Source organism: Quercus lobata, chromosome 5 (assembly GCF_001633185.2).
Source record: "Quercus lobata isolate SW786 chromosome 5, ValleyOak3.0 Primary Assembly, whole genome shotgun sequence".
In the NCBI taxonomy this organism is placed as follows: domain Eukaryota; kingdom Viridiplantae; phylum Streptophyta; class Magnoliopsida; order Fagales; family Fagaceae; genus Quercus; species Quercus lobata.
The window spans coordinates 29,959,332-29,983,399 of record NC_044908.1 but is presented as its reverse complement, the minus strand read 5'-3'; the positions used below and the strand labels follow the sequence as shown (position 1 = coordinate 29,983,399).

General features: G+C 34.7%; 1 protein-coding gene across 3 annotated transcripts; it reads right to left on the bottom strand.

Moving 5' to 3' along the window:
• Positions 1 to 4,009: 4,009 nt before the first annotated feature.
• Positions 4,010 to 8,461, bottom strand: LOC115992973. Of its 3 annotated transcripts, none has more exons than XM_031117228.1 (3): positions 8,270 to 8,461; positions 6,587 to 6,703; positions 4,010 to 5,693 (listed from the first exon to the last, which is right to left on the bottom strand). In XM_031117228.1, exon 3 carries the CDS (start codon positions 5,516 to 5,518, stop codon positions 4,355 to 4,357), a length of 1,164 nt encoding a protein of 387 aa, XP_030973088.1. In that variant the 5' UTR covers positions 5,519 to 5,693; positions 6,587 to 6,703; positions 8,270 to 8,461; the 3' UTR covers positions 4,010 to 4,354. The 3 variants fall into 3 exon arrangements, with proteins under 3 accessions (XP_030973088.1, XP_030973089.1, XP_030973087.1); XM_031117229.1 differs by having other exon boundaries at positions 6,621 to 6,703; XM_031117227.1 differs by lacking the exon at positions 6,587 to 6,703.
• Between the last annotated feature and the right edge of the window lie 15,607 nt (positions 8,462 to 24,068).

The following is a 24,068-nucleotide window of genomic DNA, read 5'->3' as shown; positions in this document are numbered from 1 at the left end:
AACGGCATACTCCCTCTCTGGAAGGATCCACCCTCAAGAACAATTGGAAAATGATCCGAGCACAACCTAGGCATCCGTCTTTGAGAAACTGTTGGAAACCTATCCTCCCAATCTGCAGAAAACAAGAATCTATCCAGCCTAGCCTTCGAGACAACTTCTCTAGAATTTGACCAAGTAAAAGAACCCCCTTGCAATGGCAAGTCAATGAGACCCTGTTCTGAAATAAAATTGGAGAACTCCCGCATAGCAGTAGTGAAAGAAATAGACCCCAATCGTTCAGAAGGGAACCTAACCACATTGAAGTCCCCACCCACACACCATGGGACACTCCACCAGCTATTCAAGCCACAAAGTTTCTCCCATAAAAACCTCCTGTCTCTATGTAAATTAGGACCATAAACACCAGAAAACGCCCAAACAAACTGATCTGACACATTTGTAAACTTACAAGAAACCGAAAATCTCCCCACTGCTTCCTCCATTTTATTCACAACCCGAGTGTCCCACATCACTAACACCCCACCAGAAGCTCCACAAGAACCTAAGTAAGACCAATCAACATGTTGTCCACCCCACAAGCTACGAATCACCGCTCTATTAATCAATCCCATTTTAGTTTCTTGAAGACAAACCACATCTGGCCCCCACTTTCTAATCAAGTTTCTAACCCTGAGCCTTTTATCCTGCTCATTCAACCCTCTTACATTCCAAGAAATAATCTTCACATTCATTGATAAGACACTAGAGCCCGCTCAGAACTTACACTCCTTGCTTTATTTGGATCATACTCAACCTTCAAAGATGTCAACAGATTCTTCAACTCCCGTTGCCCTTTCTGGCCTGACTTGACCAACTTCGTCTGATCACCCTCCTCACGTTTCTTTTTATCTTTCTTTTTGGCCTCAATGGCTAATAACAAACCAGTAATCTGCTCCTCAAAACCTTCCAATGAAGTGCCCACAGATTTCTTGAAAGCCTTTATCCTATTGGTTACCCACTGTGATAGCTGGCAACTATCCACACTCTCCTTACACCCAATCTCCTGCACTTGACTAGACTCCAACTCCGTCGGACCTTCCGTGGCCAAAGGTAACACAACTAATGGCTCATCACCATCCTCACACAAATTCAACGTTTCACCAACTTCCCACAACTCACTCTCTGACCCAGGAAAATACTCTACTAGCCCCGCACAGTCATCTGCCCAACTAACCCTCTGCCCTTCATAAGTACAAGAGTCATTACCTAGTGCACAATCTCCCTCCAAACTAGAGCTGACTGACATACTATCTGGAGAACGATACAGAGACAATGGGAGCACTAGTCGCCTGCCATCACGTAATTGTAAAATCCAATCTCTAGAATTGCCCCAAGACTTATCTAAGTCTCCCACTAAATCCTTTATAGTTGGGCCAGCTAATTGAGCTCCCTCAAAAACAAAATTACCCGGACCTTCCAAACCCACAAAATCCTCCTCTCCAACCACCGATGCCTCTGGAATATCCAAAGAAGCTTTCGCCGGTACTATCGGATTCGTTGCCGGTTCCGATATCATGCCCGATGGCCCAACCGGCACCAGTTTTGACCCACCCAGCTCTTTGATCGGCGACGTCAGAACATGGGAGGCTTGAGCCACCACCGCTGGTCCAGTCGACGCAGTGGGTGGCTGGGCTAGAGGGATCGTGATGTCCTCTTCTCCCTTGCCCACCACTTCCGTCACTGCTAAGGATGGATTCATGTCCACCGATACCCACAACGGCGTCGCATGTTGCTCCGATGCGGTGGGTGTGGTCCTTGAGCTCTCAACTTCCTTCGTGGAACTCCTACCTGAGCTTAGTATACTTAATCCAGCCTGAAATGAAGCCTCCAGAGCCTTAAGTCCAGAAGTTGAACTCTCGCCAGCCTCAAAGGATAATGGGCTTGACAGACCCAGGCCCAAAGTGGGTTCTTTTTTGCCCAACAAGGCTTGGGCATTCTGTTTGGCTGAGCCCAGACCCACACTAATATTATGGGGAGTCTTACTCACCCATTTTCCAGCCTGTTTAACACCTTTAACACCATCCCAAGATACCCGCCTCTTTCCAACTTCATTCACATTCACAATCAAACCTCTCCCTAACCAACGTCCCTTCCTCTTATCACGTAACTTTCCAAACTCAAACATATTTGAATTCAAATTGGGCTTCAAGGAAATATTGCATTTATTACCTTCCGGGATTTTCTCCTCAAAATTATTCTTACCGTTAATACCATCTTTCCATCCCTCACCACCACCCACGGCTGACTGGGAACAACTACCAGCCTGAGTTCCAGAAACTGCTACCTGTGTGCAAGAATAATCACTTGGAAACTCCACAGAATTCATCACAGTACCAGCCTGAACTATTTCTTTGCGGAGGGGCTGCTGAACCTGCTTCAACCTTGCCTGTACTGGAACTTTGACAGCCTCCACATAAGACCTGACAGGTTGATATTTTGGGGTTTGCTTAAACCTGAACGGTACAAATTTCGATCCACCCAACGCATATTGAGAAGGTTCCAGTAGCCTTCTTAATTCAATCCCAAAGGTTCTCCATCCTTGTTGTAATTTTCCGGCAGGAATAATAATAGTTCGCCGCAGCCCACCTACCTTAAGCTCTGTCACTGATAAGTACTGCCCATACGAGTTGGACCCCCGCTGCATCGTGTAAGCAATATCCCCTTCCCTGAATGTAAAGAATTGTTTAGGACTAACCCCATCACGAATTTCTCATCATCAACACAAACTGCCACAGCACCAAGTTTATCACGAATTTCTTTGATTCATTGAAAGAAAGTGTTCATACTCTCTGAACCTTTCTTAAGACTCATCAACTCATTTCTCAAGCTAAGTATGTGAGATCGAGAAACCAAAGCAAAACGTTTCTTTAGAATCTTCCAGACTCCTCTACCAGATTTTTGACCAACTGTGAGGGCCAAGATTGATGGAGAGAGAGTAAAATTGATAAATGTGAACACTGCTCAGGATTAGCTTCAGTGGTATAATTCCCTGAGCTCTCCTTAAGAAAAGGATTCGGAGCTTCAAGATTATCTTCAATGAAGTTGATCATTGAGTAAGCTTCCAAAATCACCTCAATTTGATTGTCTCCAAACCAAATAGTTGTTGTAATCTAGCTTCACTGTCATCATGCTCGCCATGTTATACAAAAGTAGCAACAAAGGATTAACTCCACGAGTAGAAATCGTAGTTTGTGAACTCGTGCTTGAGCTTGTAGTAGAGGAAGTTGAACTTGCAGAGGACACCATTGTTGGCTCTAATACCATGAAAAGAGAAACAGATTCTAGAGAGAGAATTTGAGAGAATCCAAGAATTGGATATTTTGTATTATCACACACACTAATAGATTACATGATTTAGATATTTATACACAGGGTAGCTAACCACCTCTAACTAACCAACGGAATTTAAGCTAAACTAACTAACTCTCTAATGAATTAATCACAGTTGTACACACGGCTACTAATCACAACTAACTCAGCCACTAATGCTATATACTAAACTACACAGTTTTTTTTTTTTTTTTTTTTTTTTTTGATAAGTATTTCTGCAAAGTTGTATAATAATATGGAGGCGTGCGTAACCCAAACTTATAGAATCATTCTGTCAAATTTGGGCTTTACACGTAGTTTTACAAATCTTACACTAAACTACATGTTTTCTGCTTTTTGTGCTGCTCTTTACCTTCTGCCTTTACACATACAACGCATTTATGCTGCATCCAGTACTGTGTAAATTTTGATCAAACAAATAATTCTAGAGAGCTCCTACGGTTATCATGAAAGCACCACCAAAAGATACTGGCTGATGAATTCCATGAACTTCAAAATGAAGTCCGACCCCCTCCTGGATGTTAATTCAAAAGATAGGATAGACATAGCATGTCCATCATCATCATCATAGATATAACATCGTGATTCATTGCAAGAAACATAAATAAATCAAAACCATCAATTATTTACACAAAAAAAAAAAAAAAAAAAAAATCAATGATATAATTCTTCAATTCTTTTTCTTTTTTTGATAGGCAATCCAATTCTTCAAAAATTGTACATTATTTGATAATTCTTGGCAAGAGAAGATAAGTTAATTTTACCACATACCAAACTCTAAGATACAAAACTACAAGCAGTCATCCACAAGATTGTGAAGAAATGACATCAACATTTGAATCCAGATCTGACCAAGCAATGCTGTCTTCCTTTTGCATGTAATGGTGTAATCTACCCAACTAACAATACCTTCAAAATCCCCTTTCCCAGTCTCCTCAGCAACCTCAACCTCAAAACTACATACATTTTTCTTCAACTCCAGGTTTTATGTCCAATCCAATCTTTTCAATGATTGTGAAGAAACATCACCATCAGAATCCAGCTCCCACCAAGACTTGCCATCCTCTTTTATATTATCATCAACTAGCCCACTAACATTTCCTTCAAAATCCACATTTTGGGTCTCCTCAACAACCTCATCCTGAAGATCATTTACCTTTTTCTCCACCTCAGGGTTATATGTCCACTCCAATCTCTTCAAAATGTCACGGTCCTTCCATTTCCCAACGACTGATTCTGCCTCCTTCTTAGCCTTCCCCATCAAAATTTCACTCCAAGAAAACCCCGCATCCGCAACCCTCTTCAAAGCCCCATCATTCATATCCCCCACAACAACCGTCTTCAAACATCGCAACTTCGCCTCCTTCAAAACATCCACAAAATCCGAATCATCTGACACAAGCACCATACACTCAACTCTCCTCCTATCCATCATATCCATCATATGATTCTTCAAAGCAACATCTGCAGCTTGTGGCTTATTTGACACAGTACGTACCCAAAACCCCGCCCGCTTTAACTCATCTGCCAAACCATACCCCACCTTCGGAGTCAAAACATCCCTCACAGCATTCTTATACTTCTCCATCTTCATGGAATACTTAGCTACTAACTTCACCCTCATCTTCCCCCTAGCTGACTCTATCTGATTCAATCTTTTTATCTGCTCACGCTCATGAATTTGCTTAAAATGATTTACAAACTTCTCATTTGAATAAAAATTCCTCCCACAAACCCGACAAAGATACGGCTCAACTGTCTTAATCACACCCCTATTCTCCAACTGATTCAATATTTTCCTCTCTTTTCTTTGCTCCCTAACAACTTGTGGAACATGGGTAAACGCGTGATGATTCGCATATGCCACCATGTATCTAACAACCCCAAAAGATGCCATTGCTGCCTTTAGCTTGACAGCAGTGTTGTATGGTGGGAACGAGTTCGGAGGTTTATTGTCCAAATCCCAGAAAATTGCAACATTGTTTTTGGTAATTTTTGGTCTCAAGGGCAAGGATGGGTCCCAAGAATTGAAGCCCGGTTTTGATTCAAAGTGACAAAATCTACTCAACGACGTAAAAGGGTTAAGGATTTGTAACGTTTTGAGTTGAGTTGTGCAGAAAAGTTCACAGAATTTAAGTAACACAACCATAGGTAGAGCGTTCTCCGCAATGCAATCATAATCTAAAAAGTTAAAATAGAGAATATAGTCAAGAAAACACAAGTGGACCAATGAAAAGGAAATATGAACTGACTTTTACAAGAGTAGTTTATAGCCTCAAACTCCAACACACAAGCTGATTCACACCACTGCTGAATTATAGGATCTGCAACCATAAATTATTTTATTATTTTAGTAATCTTTTTAAATAATGAAAAAATAAAAGCCCGTCAAAAGATTCAAAACTGATTAGTGTAGTACCAATTGCAATATATTTTAAGCCATGCTAGCTTCCAAATGTATTGTGTATCACATCAACATTCCATCTACCACACATGTAAATTCTTTAATTACCTATGGTTTGAGTTGAGTTTTAATTTGTCGATATGTGGTTTAAAAAATAAACTTTACCCATTTTCCTTTACTACCCTAATATAAATCAAAAGAAAAGACAATTAAATCTCAGTGTAATAAAGTATATATTTAAAATATCAACCCAAGTGTCTTTCCTATACAACTAAATATCACAAGCAAACCAATTATATGTTTAAAAACAAATGAATGGTAGCAAAGATGATAAACAAATAATTGTCCTTAAAGCAAATCAATAATACTTTTAAGTTACTGCTTTTAAAGTTTGGTTTGTGACCAAGAAAAAAAATGTTCAAGTAAATGTTAACTTCATTTCAATCACTTAGAGAATTCCTGTCTTGAACATCCTTCTCTTTTCTTTTTTTCTTTTTTCCAATTAGCCTTTCCAATACATGTATTTATTTAGTCTAAAACATTTGCTTCTAGGTCAAGGCCTAAGTTCATCAACATTTCCATTAACATCTTGTGGCAATTTCTCTTAAATATAGCCAATATAGGCTTCAACAATAGAGACCATGTCACTCACATTTCTACACTAGATGGCTAGCCCTTTAAGAAAAAACAAAAGCCAACAAACAGCCCATATGCATTAGATTTCCATACCCATAAGCTATTTTAGCACTCCAAATACTAAAAAACAAGTTGTGCTATATCATATAGTTTAACAAGTTGTGCAATATAGTATACATAGCCGGAGTTGGAATCGTAGGTGGGAGGTCACCAGAGTGGAAGGGGCAGCAGAAGGTGGCTAGGCTGCCATAGTTTGAGGAGTGTGAGGCAGAGAGAGAGAGTAGATCTAACACTCTGTTTGTGGTTCATAAAAGAATAGAATGAGTATATTATAAAGAATGGGGGAATACCATGAGAAGTAACGGAAATGAATCATTTTATAACAATATGACTATCATAAACCCTCAATAGCAGTAGATTACATCTTTTTTGGTTGGCATTATTAGATACATAAATCCAATTACTCTCAGTGTATATTAATGTGTCTGTAACAATAAGTTGGGGACAACATTTTCACTGCACAACAACAGTAAGAACATGAATCCCCTACCACTCTGGAAATCACTTTTAACATTGAAATCAAAATCCATATTTTCATGTATGAAAATCCATATAGTCTTTAAGTTCTACTTATTTTAATAAGTAATCCTTAAGATATATTACTCCTATCAAACTAAAGATAATGTTCTATTTTTTATTTACCATTAGACCAACAACCTATACATTGACGAGCATTGACATTAATTTTATCATTAGTCCTGGCGAGCTAAAAGTATTGAAAACTATATTTAAAATATTGAATCAATTCTTGAAATACAATAGGAGCAACTAAGAGCCCAAGATCAACTAGACTATGCCACAATATAAGAGATCCATATCACGCCAACCCTAGGAAAAAGTACATCTGCACAGCATCAGTGCATTTACTTAAAAAGCAACACCATAAAGGCCGGTTTCCTGAAATCTAATTAACTTTCTGATACACTCATCCATGCATCTAAAAAAATAACAAAAAAACAACTATAATTTGATATTTATTTGTCTTTGGTTTAGGAGCAAATCAATAAGGGCTCTGAAGAGAAGAAGACTAAGCTTCAACCTAAACTACTTGGAATACACGAGGCTTCGTCAGCATAAATCAAGTTCAGATTATATATTAACATTAAACTTTCACCTTAAACGGACCTTGGTTTAGAAACCCAAGGAGGCAGGAATGAAGAAGCACTCAGTTGCAGTTCAATAGTTCCTCGAAAAACTGGTAAAACAATAGATATTATTGATCATGTTTAGTCTTTTATTTATTCTTTATATGTACAGTTTTTTTGCTATTCTCAATTCTTAGTAAATTCTTGGTGGTTTGGATTTTATTTTTACTGCTTCATTGAAAGTTAATATCAATTATTCATGTTCACCATGTTACATTTGTTAAACAAAGTTTCTGGGATCAAAACCAGTATCTGAAGCTAAAAAAACCAAAGTCCCATTCAAATTTGGGAGTTGGGAAGAAGCTTAATTTGTAATTTGAATAAAAATTGGGTTCCTTACGACAATTTATATATCCTATTTAGATTCCTGAACAGAATTTTTTTTATTAGTTAACAATTTTTTTTTTTTTTTGGTATTCTACTTTATCTACAAAAGTTTATATATCCTAAACAAAAGCCCACAAATTTTTCTGGGAAAGTACAACGCATAAAATAACTACGGAAGAGCAAGAAGACTCCATAGCTACACATTCCATTTTTGAATTTCAAGACAATAACAGTTTTGAAGGAAGAAGGGACATACAGACATGTAGGAAGCCATAAAATCACATAACAGGTGATAGTGCTGATTCAAGAAGGTTAAAAGAGAACTTACAGAATAGGAGATGGGTGGAGGCGGCGGCGGCGGCGGCGGACTGTGTGAGACGCGGCGGCGGCGTGTGTGAGACACGGCGGAAGAGAAGCGAGGGAAGGCAAGAGAAAAGAGTAAGGGAAGGACTGTCAGTGTCTGTGTGTGGGGGTTCGAAATATACGGTTGCTCCTATCTACCCATAGCGTTTTAGTCTAAGGTTTTTTTCTCCCAAAAAATAAAAAGTCTAATATTGTATTTTAAATGACCACTAAAGTATAAAAAAAATAAAAAATAATAAAAATAAAAAAGACCCCTAAAGTGAAAAATTGGCACTAACTTTTTTCAACATTTTTAATTGGAAAATGATAAAGCCACCGTCTGTCTTACAAATTTTTTAATAAATTACCAATGCAGTAGGTAGTTATTAGTAAGTAAAAAAATTATATTAATAGTTAGTCTATACAAGAACTTATAAGAATTTATTGCATCAAAAGTTTATAAAAATATTGTAAAATAACTTGTACATACAGCATTGTTTTTTTTTTTTTCAAAATATATATCTAAAAAATCAAAAAGGTTTTTTTTTTTTTTTTTATACAAGGTAGAAATTCTACTATAATCTAATCTAAGTGTATATATGTGTGTGAAACTCTTTTCTAAAAACTTGAACTCTAACCATGGTTTTGAAACTCGAACCGGACCGTACGGTCCGACCGAGTTAATTGGGAACATCAAAACAATTCTTTTATCTTCCAAAACCAACATATGTAGAAAAAGCAGCGAACTGCGATTGAACCTGTCGGTTTTAAGAACCGTGGACGGTTCTCAAAGGTTCAACTTCAAGTCAGAAATTTTTTTTTTTTGATACTTACAACCATTGTTAAAGCTTCTCAACCACAATGAGATGTTGTCAGACCTTGAGCTTGCATCTCCATTTCTTCTTCTTTTTCTTCTTTGTCTCTCTTTCTTTCTTTCTTTTTTTTCTACGTGTTTGCCATTTTTGCATTTTTGCTCTTTTTGAAGTTTGCTATTCTTCGCCCGTTTGTCAATGATGAAGATGAACTTTTTACTTTTTTCTATCACAATCTTCCACAAGTCAATAAATGCTTGGCGGTCAAAGTGTAAGGTATCAACCCTTTCTTCTTTTACTTGTTCCAGATGCTTGGGTGTCAACCATTTACTTTGGGCCTTGTATTAATAGTTATTATTTAACTAATTTTTTAATGGGCAAGTCTGCAACTCATCTGGTTTTACGATTTATTTTTTTGATATTTAGGGTTCGTTTGGATAGAACTTATTTTACTGAAATTGAAAACTGAAAACTAAAAATATTTAGCAAAATAATTTTTAAATGTGTAAATAGTGCCGTGGGACCTATTTTTAATGAAAAAGTTGTTGAAAAATGGAATTTGTGGGTTCGTGAACAGTGCACGGGTGCACTGTTTACCGTGGAAAATTCAACAAATGCGGGCTAAAAAAAAAGGGAAAACACGGAAGAAGCAAAACGTGGATGTGATAAGTTGGATCCAAACCCGCACTTAATACATAATTGACCATTTAAATGGACTTGGGCTGTTGGGCATAACATAAGATTAATTTAAATGAGATGAATGTTTCAATCATGACTTCTTTTTCGGCTTTGAACAACCTTGAGCCCAACGTGATGTGACATGGCATAATATACGTGTATCGCCAATTTGTCACAAGCCCACAAGTTCTTATATTGTTATAATAATAATAATAATAATAATTATTATTATTATTATTATTATTATTATTATCAATGTTTTACTAATTAACATATAAATAAATAAATACTATATCTATATTTACTTAAGATTTGATATTTTTTATTTATTTTGTAAAAATTATGATATGAAAAATGTAACACCCCGACCCAATTTTTTTTATAATTAAACTATGTGTTTAAGTGGTTAATTATTATTTTTAAGCCACTTACTTACAAAAAATAATTGAAGAGTATTTAATAAGCATATTATTTTATAATGTCATTAAATGAGAATTGTAAAGATTATAAATAATTGAAATGACTATTTGTATTATAAATATATACTTAGTATGTGCAAAACTATATTAAGTGGTTAAGTTATGAGATATATATATATATATATATATATGTATATGCAAAGTGATATTATTTTTGTAGAAAAGTGTGAGTGTGAATGCAAGAAATTACTTTGATAGAAAGGTAAGTGTGAATGCAAGAAAGTTGAAAAGATGAGTTATCCTCCCTTTTCCTTAGCAATATACGTATGTCACCAGGGCCGGCTCAACAAGTTTTGGGGCCTTAGGCGAAATTTTTAAAGGGGGCCTTTTTATAATTAAATATTAATAAAATAAAATATATTTTATATATTGAATTTTTTTATTTAAAATCTATTTTTCTTGCTTTTTGAGATGCAAAATTACTAATTAAGTTTTTGTATTTAAGTTCCTCTAACATTTCTTTTTCAATTGATAATATAGCTAATCCACTTAATCTTTCTTGTGACATAGTAGACCTTAAATAAGATTTTATTAATTTTAATTTTGAAAAACTTCTTTCTGCAGATGCAACCGTAACAGGTATTGTTAGTAATATTCTATAAGCAATATATGCATTTGGAAAAGAATCTAGTCTTTTTAAATAATTAAGTACATTAATTGGAGTATTTTCATCTATTTGCACAACTTCTTTTAAAACTATTAGTTCTGAATATAAATCTAAGCCATTAATATCATAATAAACATCATGTTTGAGAAAACTTTCAAGATTAAGACAATAATTTTTCAAACTAATATCATCTAGTGCTTTTAGTTTTTCAAAATTAAATAAAAAACCAAAAATATCCTCATATATTTGAAATTGTTCAAACCTACTTTCAATTGATGAAATAGCTTGATCTACTATATATAAAAAATAATTAATTCTAAAAGATTCTTCAGCAGATTGGGTTATCTCATCATTGACATTCTCATCAAATTGTTTTTTTCTACGAATTATACGTTTTTCATGAAATATAGGTTCTATTTCCATTTTGATTGCAATCTCTTTAGATGAAATCATAGCAGATGTAAATCCATCTTCTCTATATTTTTTAAAAAAAGATATGAGACCCTTTAGTTGATCTATGGCAACGTCAATATGCATGTCTTTTGATTGTAAATTTTTACTAACAGAGTTAACAGCAAATAATATATCATACCAAATAGTCATGCCTAACAAGAATTCAAAACTTTCAAGCTCATATGTTGCCAAACAATCAGCTTCACTTTTTGTTTTAGGATCTTCACTCGTTTTTGCTAATTGTAACAAAGCATCTCTTATTTCTAAAGCTTGAAATTTTATTGCTTTTACACTTTCAATTCGACTTTCCCAACGTGTTTGTGACAATGGTTTAAGAGTCAAACTTGAAACATTATTTTGTAAAATTTTCCATCGTTTTGTGGAAGAAGAAAACAATGTATATATACGTTGTACTACTCCAAAAAAAGATATAGCTTTAGGACAAGAATTGGCCACATCACATAGCACAAGATTAAGATTATGACAACCACACGGTGTGTAAAATGCTCTAGGGTTTATATCAATTATTCTTTTTTGTACCCCTTGTTTTTTTCCTTTCATGTTAGACCCATTGTCATATCCTTGTCCACGTACATCATTAATATCAAGTTCAAGACTTTTTATTACACTTATAATTTCATTAAAAAGACCTTTTCCAGAAGTATCATCTACTTTTAAAAATTCTACAAAATGCTCATCTATTTTTATTGGACTAGTTGAAATATTCACACATCGTAATACTAGAGTCATTTGTTCTTGATGACTTACATCTGGAGTACAATCAAGTATAATTGAAAAATATTTTGCTTCCTTAATCTTTTTAATAATTTTACCTTTAATTTCATTTGCTAACAATTGTACCAATTCATTTTGTATATTATGTCCAAGATAATGATTATGAATTGCACCATGTTGAATACGTTGAACATGTTCTTGCATTACTGGATCAAATTCTGCAATCATTTCAATTAGACTTAAAAAATTTCCATTATTTTCTTGATAGATCTTTTCATTTTTTCCTCGAAAGGCCAAATTATTTTTTCCAAGATTTTTTACTACAGCAATAATTCTTAACAACACTTTTTTCCAATGATCTTTCTCTTTGTTTACTTGTTCTTGGAAATTTTTATCAATTGTTTTATTTTTCAATAATCTCATTTCTAAATCAATCCAAGCATTCATGTTAGTAACATGCTCTTTGCTTGTTTCATGATTTTTAATCTTAGTGCTAATATTTCTCCAATCATTAGTTCCTTCATTAGTAAGTTGATTTGTACTATTACTATGTGTTGTTGAATTAAACAACTTGCAACAAAAACAAAATGCTTTATCCAAATCTTTTGAATACACTAGCCATCTTCTATCAAATTTCTCCCCATTTGATAACTTTTTAAAATAAAATGTAGTAGAAAAATGTCTATGCTCTTTATCTAAAGGAAATTTTATATCATTCTCTCTAATTGGACCCTTTTCTACTAATAAATCTCTTAATTTTGTATCAATATTTTCCCATTGACTTGGATCATAGATATTATTAATAAGTAGGCTAGTCATTTTTTCATTTTCTTCTAAATTATTTTGTTTTTCATTATCAATTATTGTTACATCAGATGTTTCAACATTATTAGGACTATTTTCATTATTCTCTTTTTGTTGTATAATTTCATCATCTTCCAACTCTTTTTGATAAGTTTCTTGTTCATTTGTAATATTTTCACCCAAACTTTCTATTGTGTTTTTTTTAATACTAGTAACAAATTTATCCATAGATCCTTTTTGAGATTCAATTTGTTTTTCAATTTTTCTCTTTTTAAGAAGTTTTTCATATCCGGATAAATATTTTCTAGTAGACATTTATAATGAGAAAATATTTATAGATAAATAAAACACAATTTATACTTAAAAATGATAATTTAACTAAAAATAAAATTTAAAGTACAGAACAATAGAACCTGGTTATTGCAATTTTTCTAGAGCCGTGACCACTTGAAAGTTTAAACCTGCATAAATAAAAATTAATTTAATACATGATTTAATAAATTAGTGTCACTATAATACAAATGAGTTAATATGATATACATCAAATTAGTAATTGACATAATAATTTATAATAACAAATAAAGTGTTAGATTAAAAAAAAAAAAAAAAAAAAAGAGTTGAGAAACCGTCAGATCAAAGTGAATAACTATGGTCTTTAACCCAAAAGAAAAACTGTGCTGTGGTCAGTGGTTTGTCACGTGACATGACATACCACTGACCACAGTACTCCTATTAAAAAAAAATTGAGAACCATCAACCATCCAGCCAGGGCCCCTGCCCCGGATCAGCTTTTTTTCTCCAATTTTTATGGCTAAGTTTTAAAGTAGATAAAAGTCCACAGACGGGCAGAACAAAAAAACGTGTCCACAGACGGGCAGGACTCCTATCCCATCAAACAATTGTGCAGTACAGTGAATGGATGAAACAAACTAAAAATATATATAATATAAGTTAAAGAAATAGATGGCTCTTGAGTCTTTATTTTCGGAAAGATAAAGAGAAAGAGAAAGAGGGGAAGAAAAAACTGAAGCAGCAAAATACCTTCTGTGACGCTGGTGCCTGATAGAGTGATATGCAGGAATCAACAAAGAAAAATTTTAAGCTAGAGGGGCTGACTGAGTTGATGAAAAAAGATCAAAAATCAAGATGAAGATGAAGAAAAGAAAGGTAAGACCGTAAGAATATAGATGAAGAGGCAGAGAGTTGAGAGGTTTTTCCTTTGTTTTTGACCTTTATAATCTCTATTTTAGCATATTTCAAGACAATTACGTTATATTATTAATGAATTTGTCTGCTATTAATTTTAATTTTAGCATATTTCAAGAATGAGTTAATACATTTGTCTCCTAAAATTTAATTGTGTTAGCTGAAATTTGACTTTTTTTTTTTTTTTTTTTCCTTTTTAATCTTTTGCATTTTAGGATATAATGGGGCCTTTTTAATGCATTTTATTGACCAATAAAATTGCTTAAAATTTTTTTTAACTAAAATATATAAATAAATATATTATATATAAAATTTTTTTTTTACAAGTGGGGCCTTCTTTTATTTGGGGGCCTTAGGCGGTTGCATCTCTTGCATATGCTGTTGAGCCGGCCCTGTATGTCACCCAAGATATTTTGCCCAAGATATTTTGCTTGACTTCTTGACTACACCAAGAGGTTAATCTCTTATTCTTCTTTCCCTATTTCTTTTCTTTGACTTTCTCAAGCTCTAAGATATTCCATAAACTCTCTTGCTCTCCACTTCCACGGGTACACAAATCAGAATTCTCTCACCCACTTTACACTCTTTTCTCCCAAGGAAAGTGCTAGGAAGCTCCCTTGAGTCTTCCTCTCAAGTCCACCGGTTCACACACCAAAAGAAAGACAAAAGCCCACCCAAAAGTCTTCCCCTTAGCTCATTTTGCTGGCTGCCTCAGACAGAAAGTCCAGCAACAAGAAGGAAGCTTCTTTCAACTCTCCCAAGTTCTCTACCTCTCATATTTTCTGGTCCAGCCACTAGGAAAAGGAAACCCTTTCATGTAAGTCTATATATATATATAGATATATATATATATATATATATATATATGCTATTTTAAGAAGCTTTGAGCTGTGTTGATGGTTTGTGGAAGGTAGATTAGGGTTTTTACTAATTAATGATTTTATATGATTAAGGAAGTAAGAAAAATTTAGGATGAGTATTTTTGATGCTGCTGCTGGGATTTTTGGTTGTGTTTATTTTGCCCTAAATGGTTAAATGACTGTATGTAAGTGTTTTATAACATGTCTTATGAGTGTATAAAAATCCCCATATGAAAATACCATTCTTTGGTAATTGTTTGTGAATTTACGGGAAAAACGTTGCAAAGCTGTCACTGTGACAGATTCTGTGTTCATGCATGTTAAATTATGTATTAAATTGTATATAGTGAATTTGGATGCTAGGGATAATTCATATGAAACCTAAGACACTTGTGGTTGTTATTGAATTGGTCTCACAGCATTTGGATGAACATAAAAATAATGGTTTAAATTATAAGTTGCATGAATTTCTGTCAGGACAGTTTTGAGTATACTGTCTTGTGTGATTTTTAATAAATTATTGGTTTATTCTTTGACTCCGAAAATTTTATGGTTTATAATTAACATACAGGGGAGTAGTTCTGTAAAATTTCATGACAATTGGATGTGTTTGAGCAGCCCGTTTGTATTTTACAAATGGAGCCTATGCTGCTGGAATAGAACAGTGAATAGTAAGGGACATGTCTAACTTTGTGGATTTAATTATCAAGTTAGGGTGAATGTTTTGAGTTATAATTTAATATGCTTGTCTTTTGGTATGTCTCGATCATAGATTAATTTTTTATAACTTGTTTTGAGGCTTATTACTCAAAGGAAGGGGTTCTAAACCATGAGATGGTTGTATGTATAAAGCTGTTTTGCCCGACGTGTTGTATGTTATCATATGAATGTATATAGTTACATGATCATGCTCAAAAGATTTTATATTTATGCATGCATTATTGCCCTGACCTTAAAGCACCTTTTGAAGCAAAGTTGGCTCTTTTAGAGATATGGGATCAATATAAGAATGTTGGTTTCTCTAGGATTTTGTACTTGTTGTTGATGAATGTATCTTTGTTTGTGGGAACCTCGTTGAGGTGGGATTAGGATTTCCTTAATTCTAAGAAATAGGCTTTGAGTTGATTGTGAAGTCTATGACAAGGAAATTATGGATAGTAATAAGTTTCGATTTATGGTTTAGGTGTTACCAGTATCCAAGTCTAAGCTCCTTCGACTTTAGGCTCTCGGTTCCTCTGCTTTCAGGTAAGGGATAAGTTATATGGGCGTTTGGTAAGTCATGAGGTTATTTTAAAGTATATTATGCATTAAAATGTTTTTGATTAGAGATATGGCATGTAATCATTATTCTAACAAAGATATGTTCGTGAGCTTTCGAAAAACTTATGTATATGATTTAAGCATATTGATGCTATTATTGATTTCACGAACATGATGTTTAATGAAAAGAATGGAAGTGCTATGATTATGAAATGTTATGCAAAAGAAGAAATTTCAGTATGATGTAAAATATGAAATGTTTTCGGGTTATGTCCTCTGGTAATCTGAACTCGGCTAGTAGGGGTTAATTATTGGCTTTCCATGGAAATATGTTATCTGTTTGGCCATTTAAAGTAGAGGAAATGGGGCTGCCCGTAACTCTAGGCCATTTAAAGTAGAGGAAATGGGGTTGCCCGTAACTCTAATCTGACTAAGGCCTTCTCCCCAATGTGTACGGACGGCGGGGAGGAACAAAACCTGGAGGAGATGTGCCATCAGGCCTCTCAAAGGGGACAATATCATGCACATGAGGTTTTCCAAATGTGATGAGGCCTTCTCTATACAGCTTATCAGACATGGACTAACCAATATGTTATGAACAGCTATGTTGTGTTATTAATCATGAGAGAATTATTTTGTTTAAATGCATTGTGAAAAGTGAAAGCTCTCATGGCAAGAAGAAGTTTCTAATGAAAAGAAAAGTTGTTCATTAAAGATAAAAGTTTCTGAAGTTCTGTTATGCTATAAAAGTAAAGTTTCTGATAAAAGTACAAGTTTATGTTTAAAAGTATCAGATATCTGTTTTTATGAAACGTTAAGTTTTCTGATCATGAAAGTTATAGTATTCTATGAGAAGAGGTTTATAAAGAAAGGTTTTCTTATTGGGTCAAGATGTTTCTAGTTTAATACAAAGTTGTCAAATAATTGATTTACGTTAAAATGATTATTTTGTAATGAGAATATATGTGGTGACTTTGTAGAAAATGAAAGAAATTTAATCCAAAAGGTTTGGTAATGTTAACCTAATAAGAAAAGGAGAACAATTATTTTCTATGAAGAGCGTATAAGCTATTATGAATAGTATAAAATACTATGCATGAAAAGATGTTCTCCTGTTCAAATATTCATAGAACGAAATGATCTGATTTACATGCATCCTTATTGAATTCTCATATATCTTACCTTTACTGAGCTGTGTAGCTCACCCCTTCCACTCTTTCAGTTAGCAGGTTTATTTTGGAGCAGAGGGAGCCTTAGTCGAGTTTTGGGAAGGAGCTGGTTTTAGTTTTATATGCATAGATCCTGAATTAGCAATTTGATATTTAGTTTTGTTGTATTGTGTATTTTAGGATCTAAAGAAAGTTGTGTACCTTAAAGTATTAAGAGATGCATTATGTGAAAGTGTGGAAATTAAATGATTGGTGGATTATGTTATTCTTTGGAGTACAATGTAGATGCTCTGAATGTCAAGTCAAAGGTTATATAATTTAAGTAAAGAAACAATGATTGAAAAGAAAAGGAAAGCTTTCGGTAAAAGTTTTGTAAAAGTTAAGTGGTTCTTGTTGATATCAGGTTTAGGCTTGATATTAGCATGCCGGTCATGGTCACAAATCCGGGTACCGGGTTTGGGGCGTGACAAAAAATATATATGAAATTTGGATTTTTATTTTAATTAGACTATTTTAGTTAATTTTTCAATTTTTATTAATTTAATATTTTTATATATATTTAAAATAATTGTTAAATTAATTATGGTGTCATCACGGTTCGACCTTAAGAACCTTGAACCTTTCCCTTGTACGATTCAATGAACGGTCCAGGTTTCAAAACCATGATCCTAACCCTTGCCCCTTACACCCTACAAGTACTTATACCTGTAGAATGACTATCGCACCAAAGGTATGCGGTGATAGGGTTACTTTTTTTTTTTAATGACATGATATTTTATTTTATTTTAAAAATTATATATAGTTGTATTTCGATCACAACTTGTCTTTAGCCAAAAGAGAGGGAAAGTATGATCCTTAGGGTTCGTTTGGGATCCACTTATTTTGCTGAAACTGAAAATTTTTTGCTGAAAAAATGGTAGATAAAGGTAAAAGTTAGCTAAACTAGTACAATGGGACCCATTAATAGTACCAAAAAGTACAGTGGGACCCATTAATAGTACCAAAAAGTACAATGGGACCCATGAATAGTAGCAAAATAAGTTAAATAGTAAAATAAATTAGCAAAAATAATATTTACTAAACGAACATTTAAAGTGACAGTAAGCCTCCCTCAGGCACTCCAACAAATCTCTAGCCAAAAGAGAGAGAGATAGCATCCTCCCTCTCTAACTCTTACATTAGTTTCTATTAATCCTCTTTCCAATTTCAAATTTCAATCTTAAATTTCCCTTCAAAATTAAATCCCTAAACATTTTGAGTCCATCGTCAAACAAAATTTCTCATTGCGAATATATAGAAAATAAAGAAGAATTGTAGTATTGCTCAAGTGAAGTTGCCCAAGCGAGTATAGTCAAATGACTCAAATGAGAAGCAAACTCGTGGATAGTGCATATGTGTTGTGGGGTACAAAAAATTTGATAGAGTGGTATTGTCATGTGTCATACCAAGGCTGAGGAGGCTATGCCATTTCGAGGAGATCACCCCTTCAGATGGTAAGGCCACGTCAGTGGCACGTGGCCAGAGGAGGCCCTACTGTTGAGAAAAAGTTTCGGAGAGGGGGTTAGCCCTGACATGACTAAAGGGATGGTGGATGCCCTCACATTTAATGCATCCCACCAAACCTCCTGGCTGCATTTATGTAGAGAAGACCCCTGAACAGTGCTGCCTTAGTCGTTGCAACTCACAAGAGATTTGGGAAGGTGTTTGATGTGACAAGCATTCAAGTGGTGGACTGGACGACAAACAAATGGAGGGTCAAGATCGCCTAAAGGGAGCTATATAATATGAGAGACCCTCCAAGGAAAGTGGGGTAGAAAATTTGTAAAGAAAACACTGTAGCATTAAGAACAGCAACTGTAATCAAATCTAAGAGAAATATATTCAAGAACTACTCTCCTAAGACATTGCCGAGGAAGAATTTATATGCACCACATTTGTTTATTCATTGCTTTTCCTTGCTCTCTTACCATCTTTAGCCCATTGAAGGCGTTGTCCACTTCGTTGAAACCTAACTTTTTAGCCCACTCTCTACAAATGTATTGTACTGGGCTCTTTGGACCTTAATCCATTCATCTTTGGGACATAAGAACCAAAGCCCACCCCTACATGTGTTATTTTGAAGAAAAATAATTAGCCAAAGTGAGCCTTTTATGTTCCCACTTCATGAGAACCACATCCAAAAGAGCAATTGAGTCCTTCAAATAATTTCTTAATTGACAATGTCATACACCCCTATAATGAAGGTTTTATATAATGGATTTACTACTTAATTTAATTAAATAGGGTTTCTCAAAAAAAAAAAAAAAAAAAAGGAAAATTTAAGAAAATCTAAAAAAAAAAATCTTTATTAAATGAAAATTTGAAATTACATTGTAGTTCAAGAAATAAACTAAAACCAATAGTTACATTTCTACCATTTATGGGTCAAACTTACCATTTTACCATTGATATATGGATCGACTCCTCATTCCAAAATGAGTGATCTATATTCTCTTCACATGTGATATTTAAAAATATCACTTCATCAGTTATAAAATAACCATTCATATTCAATTTCTATAAATTTTGCAAACCTATTACAAAAATTCACAAGATTCTCCATTTTTGTTATTTGTATAATCATAGCATAGTTTATCACGGAGATGATTTGCTTGCAACCTTTTAGCAAACTTCTTGTTCTTAGGAACATAAACAAATAAAATGCATTTCATAATTTACAAAATAATGATTCACAAAAATTGTATTTCATTTTCACTATAACATGAAAATATAATTTGTACTGTCAATTCAATGAGATTGAGGGTGACCAAATTAAGGCGTAAGCAATGTCACTCTCTTGAAACAATACTTGCCATTTGTAAGACATTTTATCAAGTGATGCAACATACTTTTAGGCACATTGTCCTTATTATATAATAGTTTTAGCCACCCTTGTCTATTAGTCTACACTCCAACTAAGATAGAAAGTTTTAAAAAAGTAGAACAAAGTTTCTCTCCAAACTAGTTTGGAGATAAACTTTTTAAACTTCTCATATATCTTTTTTTTTTTTTTTGTGAATTTTAAAAATCTAACCGTTGAATTTCATGTTTCTTATGTTCTTAACATGTATATCAAATTTCGTTCAAATCGGATGTTATTTACTATTTGATCAATAAACTTATTTTTTATTTTAGATCACAAAAACTTAAAATTTTAATATTTGTTTGATGACATAGCAATTGATGTTTAATCTTTTTAAAATTTTGCAAGTATGAAAAATATAATAATAATATGCAATCTAATAGTTAGATTTTCAAATTTCACACTCAATATAAAGATATATGAGGAGTTTGGAAAGAAACTTTGTTCAAAATAGTACTCTCTTTCATTCTCAGTTAACATAGTTATAGAAAGACAGAAGTCACACAACTCCTTTTTTATTTATTTATTTTTTTTTATTTGATAACACATAACTAAAATTTTGTTATAGAATAAAAGTTAAGAATACAAAGAGTGACAAGGAAATTTTCTAACCATTAGACATTTATTGTGTATCTGTAAAGGCGGAGGAAGAGGGCCTATTTATATGCTTAATGGATTAGTGCGTCACAGTAAGAATAAATAAGTAAAATAAATATGAAATAATGGAAATAAAACTATGAGTTTAATATGGTTATAAATCTCAATTACAACCTGAGTAAAAATTCGTGATCAAAGTTTTAATATACAATTTCTTCTTAAAAAAAAATACAATTAATTGAGAAATAAATTGTTGTTTCTAAAAATAAATAAATAAATTGTAAATATCAATTTTTGAATAAAAATACCCAACTGTAGGGGTGATAGGCCCAATAATATGTATCTATGTATATATTGGGCTGGTGGCCCAATCCGAGGACATTAAGTAGTCCAAGGACGAGTAAAACACTGTCATGGGAGTCCATGTTAATGAATGAAGATGTGAGGTTTGGTCATAAGAGTCCAAGAAGGTGGTCCGAGGATGAATACATCCTCGGCTAAGCAAAGCCGAGATCTGAAGGTGTGGTCTGCCATCCAGGGCAACGTTCTAGGAGATTCTATTGATAAAAATAAGCATCCTAGAATCACAAGACAGAGGGAAGCCATATAATATCTAAAAAAAAAAGGGCTACCACCACATTGAATGCTCTGTAACTAACTCTCTAACCGCATTAATGAGGAAGTAATACCTAAACAGTAATTTTCAGCCTTACAGCTATTCCCCAAATACTTTAAGAATGTGCTGATGGGACAAGAATCAACACCAGCAATCTAATCTACATATGAAGGGTAGAGATGAAAGGAGGAAGATAGTATAAAATAAAAAGAAGACCCTAAGGGAAAGAGATCGGAGAATGAAGAGAAAAATATTGTAGCAACAAGAACTGTGCTTGTAATCAAATTCAAGAGATATATACAAGAACCGATCTCCTTGAACTGTGTCGAGGATGATTTTATTTAGATAAAACCAGTTTATCTTTATTTTATTGTCATTTGGATCCATTATAATTGTTACCCAACTCATTAGATTCTAGTTTTCTAACCCACTCTTTACAAATTCATTGTATTGAGTTCTTTGGATATAGATCATTTTACCTTTTGGGCTTAAGAACCAAATTGTGTCCTTACAATTGGCGCCGTCTGTGGGAAATTACTTGAGCTTTTTTGAGTTCAACGTCCAACTATGGTAGGTTCAAGGCCAAACCAAGAGGAATCTGTTGGTTCCTAATGTCAGGATCAATTCCTCAACCTCAAGCGAAGGAGGGACCAAGAGTTTAGCGTGCATACCACGCACACTGGAGGAAGTCAGTCTTGAGGTGGAAGTCATCTCTCTCATAAAGAGAATACTAGGATCATGCAATTGGAGATTGATCGTTTGCGCAGAAGGTTACGTTGTGAGCAACATAAAGGAACCCCATCGAGCTTTGACCCTTCTTTTGATTATGATAGTGATAATAGCTACTGTCCTAAGTCCAAGACTCCTCCTAGTGAGTCCTTTTTGTGCGATCAGGATCATCATTATAGGTGGAGAAGGGAGAGTCCGTCTTGCCAGGGTCTGGGCAATGACACTATGGGTAGGGCTTTGAATCAAATTTCCAGGTCACCTTTTACCCGTAGGATTGAAAGTGAAAAACTTCCTCGGTGGTTTACTTAGCCAACATTCACCATGTACATCGGCAGAACGGACCCAGTATGTTAGCCACTTTAACCAGAAGATAGCCGTTCATTCTTGAAACAAGGCCTTGATGTGCAAAGTTTTCTCATCTAGTTTGGGGCTTGTGGCGATGAGATGGTTCGATGGTTTGAGAGAGGGCTCTATTAACTTCTTTAAAGAGCTCACTAGGGCATTCGGGTCCCGATTTGTGACTTGCAGTAAGGTTTCTCGGCCTTTAGATTCCCTATTGTCTATGGTCATGCGAGAAGGGAAGACCCTAAAAACGTACTCAAACAGATACTGGGAGATGTTTAATGAGATCAATGGGGATTTTGATGATGTGGCCATAAGGACTTTTAAGGTTGGCCTACCTGCCGAGCATGATTTGAGAAAGTCATTGACCAAGAAGCCTGTAAGGAGTGTGCATCGACTTATGGACCGTATTAACGAGTATAAACGGGTCGAGGAGGACCAGCAGCAAGGGAAAGGGAAGGCTAAGGTTATCTTTGAGGATATGAGGGATTTCAGGTTGGACAGGTACAACAATAATCGACCCCGAAGAGATTTTGCTGGGCAATCTGGGCCTACTACTACTCAGGTGATCAACATAGTATTCCGAGAGCCAGTACATCAAGTTTTAGAAAAAATAAAAAAAGAGTCATACTTTAAATGGCCAAATAAGATGGGAGGAGACCTTATGAAACGGAATCAAAGTCTTCATTGTCAGTACCACCAGGAGCGAGGACACACCACGGAAGATTGCAGAACCTTGTGGGAATCATCTGGAATAACTAGACAAAGAAGGGAGGTTAAAGTAATTTTTATATCAGCCCAGTGGGCAAGGGGGCCAGTCAGAATTGGGACCTCAAAGAGATGCTTCTTTAAGGCCACTTTTGGGCACGATTAATGTCATCTTCGTTGCTCCGGGAAGGTGATGTCTGTAGCTCAGCCACCTGCCGAAGAGGGCTAGGATGGAAATCCGACCAGCATTGAGTTTCTCGGTTGAGGACAAGGCTGGCACCATACAGCCACATGATGATGCCTTGGTGGTCACCCTCAGGATAGGGGAGTATGATATGAAACGAGTGTTGGTGGATTAGGGCAGTGGGGCAGAGATTATGTATCCTAATTTTGTACAAAGGAATAACTTGAAGTCTAAGGATTTGACAACATATGATTCATCTTTGTTAGGCTTTGACAGAAAAGTTATTGTTCCGAAGGTTCAGATTAGATTACTCGTGTAGGCAGGTTTAAAGGTAGTGGAGGTAGATTTCATTGTGGTGGATGCTTATTCTCCCTACACTACCATTGTAGCAAGACTTTGGCTTCATGCCTTAGGGGCTGTTTCTTCCACCCTACACTTGAAAGTGAAATATCCATCTGGGGATCATATCGAGGAGCTGGTTGGGAGCCAGTTCGTGACTAAGCAGTGCTTGGTGGCTGCAATTATACATCAGCCTGAAGTTGGGTCCTCAACCTCTACTGATAGGGGTTTATAGCAATTAAGGACTCCAGTTTTACCCATGGATGAGGCATCAGAAGGGATGAAGTGTGAGGAGTTAAAGAAGA